We start from the raw sequence: 2,393 nt of genomic DNA on the forward strand, positions 1-2,393 counted from the left end.
GGATCGGCGCGTGCGTGGCTGAGCCCGGAGCGGGGTGCGGGGTGCGGGGTGCGCCTGCTGCTGTGCAGACCCCGCTAGTCCCGCATTACGGAACCCGTGGGTCCTGACCCAAAAGTAGGGCGCGAGAGTATAGGAAAGGGTTGCGAAGACACTTTAAAAATGGAACAATGCACTTTTCACCACGACTTCTCCGCTAAAGGGGAAAAATGTGGGAAACTGGCTTTTCCTGTCCGCACACCCAGCCCCTGCCCCGCACCCGGGGGGCTGGGGGCTACGTTATTATTGATAATCCCCATTATCACTAGTAAAATATACTTACAATACTTTGAGTAGCATATTTACATCAAGAACTATATACATACACACACATATATGCATATATACATATGTATGTATCTAAATACATGTGTGTCCATATATACACCCATTCAGTCCGTCCAGGAAGAGCACGCACCAGCTGCAGAGACTTCCTCAGCCTGACGAAGTGGGTTTGGACCTGAAGGCTTGCTAAATTTTTTCCCCCAACTATTTAAATTGGTCAAATAAAAGATATCAGATTCACCCAAATAACCTTGTCTACATACATATCTATCTATCTATCTATCTATCTATCTATCTATCTATCCACCTTTGTCTATATCTATATTCATATATCTATATGTATTTACATCTATCTATATAGCTATTTTTTACTTATGTATCTATACGTATATATGTACCTATACAGCTATACCTATATGCCTGTCTGTGTCCACACATATAAGATGTGAGAGACAGCCATAGCTATAGCTATGGACATATTCATCTATTTGAGGAAAACAAATAGAAAAAACTATGGGCAGAAAGGCATGGGATTTATTTGGGGCTGGGGCAAATCTTGATTTCCTTTGGCGTGTTTTTTCTGGTTTTTTGTGGAGGGTTTCTTGGGTTTTGTCTTTTCTTTCTCAGCTTTTGGGCGTGCTGTTTGTCATTTGAGGGAGGTGTCTTATTGGGGGCTGGGCTGTGGCGATGCCTGGCACAGCTGCAGTTTCTTTGCTGGGTGTATTCGCCTTTTTTGGCACTGGTTTTGGGGCATTTTGGGGGGAAATTGAGGGGGGATAAATTGCCATTTAGGAAGATACCTTATTTCTTGGGAAGGGGTTGAGAAGCTATGTGTTTGTTTGTATATGTGTGTGCACATGTATGTGCATGTGTGCACACACACTGTGTGTGTGTGTTTGCCTCTGTGTGTGTGTGTGGGCACACGTGCATGTGCACATACATGTGTTGCAGGGGGTGACTTGGGTAAGGGCCCCCCAACTTCTTCCTGCACTGGGGGCAGTCCAGGGCTGGCAGGACAGGGCAGGGGACCCAGTGGTCCCTATCCCAGCAGCCTGGGGTAGCACAGGCACCCACACCCCCTGGCCAGGAGACGGTACAGTTCGAATGCACGGAGGTTGTGACACCAGTGAAAAGGGACCCAAGAGCCCCAGCTCCCAGTCTCCTGTGCTCTCACCCTCCCCAGCCCCCACTGCCCTCAGAGCTGGGGAGACCCCCATTGTCCCTATCACACCAGCTGTTCTCCCCCAGCACAACAACCCCCCTGGCCCCTCCAGCACCCTGGCTTCAGCTCCAGCCCTGCCCCCTTACCCGCCCCTGGCCCCGGCTGTCCATGATCCTGGTGCCTCACGCTTGCTCAGCTGCCCGGTGTCAAAACAGCTGAGTTTCTGCCAACAGCTGACATTCGCCCTCTCTAGTTATTTTAGGCCTGGCCTGGCCTGGCCTGGGCTGGCGGTGTTAACCCCCACCCTGCTGGGTTTCAGGGACAAGCTGAGCTATGAGCAAGGGGCCCCCAAGAATTGCCCCTCTTTGGAGGCTGTGGGGAGCACTGGGGTCCTGTCTCCTCTTTAGCACTGGGGCCTGGCTGGAGTCCAGGGGGGTTGGACCTTGGCAGGTTCCACCCCAGAGCTAGCTGCATCCCAGAGCCAGGCGAGGGGCCCAGTAGCTCAGCTCTGATACCCCCACTCAGAGCTGGCTGTATGTGCTACACTCAGCCTTGATGCCCACCCCAGAACCAACCGCATGTTAGAAAGGGAGCAGGGGGTCACCTGCCTCTGCAGTGGGGCCTGGGCCTCTGCCTGGGGCTCTGGGGGGATTTGAACCTGCCCCCTTCTGTCCCCCCACATCTCCCTGCAGTGCCAGAGCTGGGCTTTATTGCCTTTGGTGGCAGCCATGGGGAGGTCACCTTCATTTTCCATTTCAGGCTCCCAGACAGGCGGGGGCAAGGCAGAGAAATTGTCGGGGGGGGAGGGCAAGAGCTGAGAGGAGGTCCCCTCTGGGTGCTGTATAGATCCCCCAAGGCCAGGATCACGGGGTCCTGGGCACTGTTCAGACCCCCAACATCGTGGGGGTGT

At 52.9% G+C, this 2,393-nt stretch overlaps 1 protein-coding gene across 1 annotated transcript in view; it reads right to left on the bottom strand.

Moving 5' to 3' along the window:
• LOC102368654 (HRAS-like suppressor 3) overlaps positions 1–1,690 on the bottom strand; it is a 6,313-nt gene extending 4,623 nt beyond the window's left edge. Inside the window, exon 1 of the mRNA XM_006036866.3 lies at positions 1,630–1,690. Within this exon, the coding sequence (XP_006036928.1) occupies positions 1,630–1,653 (24 nt within the window). The 5' untranslated portion in view covers positions 1,654–1,690. The remainder of the gene's footprint in view (positions 1–1,629) is intronic.
• Positions 1,691–2,393: the final 703 nt, after the last annotated feature.

This window comes from Alligator sinensis, unplaced genomic scaffold (genome assembly GCF_000455745.1).
Source record: "Alligator sinensis unplaced genomic scaffold, ASM45574v1 scaffold1860_2, whole genome shotgun sequence".
Classification (NCBI taxonomy): domain Eukaryota; kingdom Metazoa; phylum Chordata; order Crocodylia; family Alligatoridae; genus Alligator; species Alligator sinensis.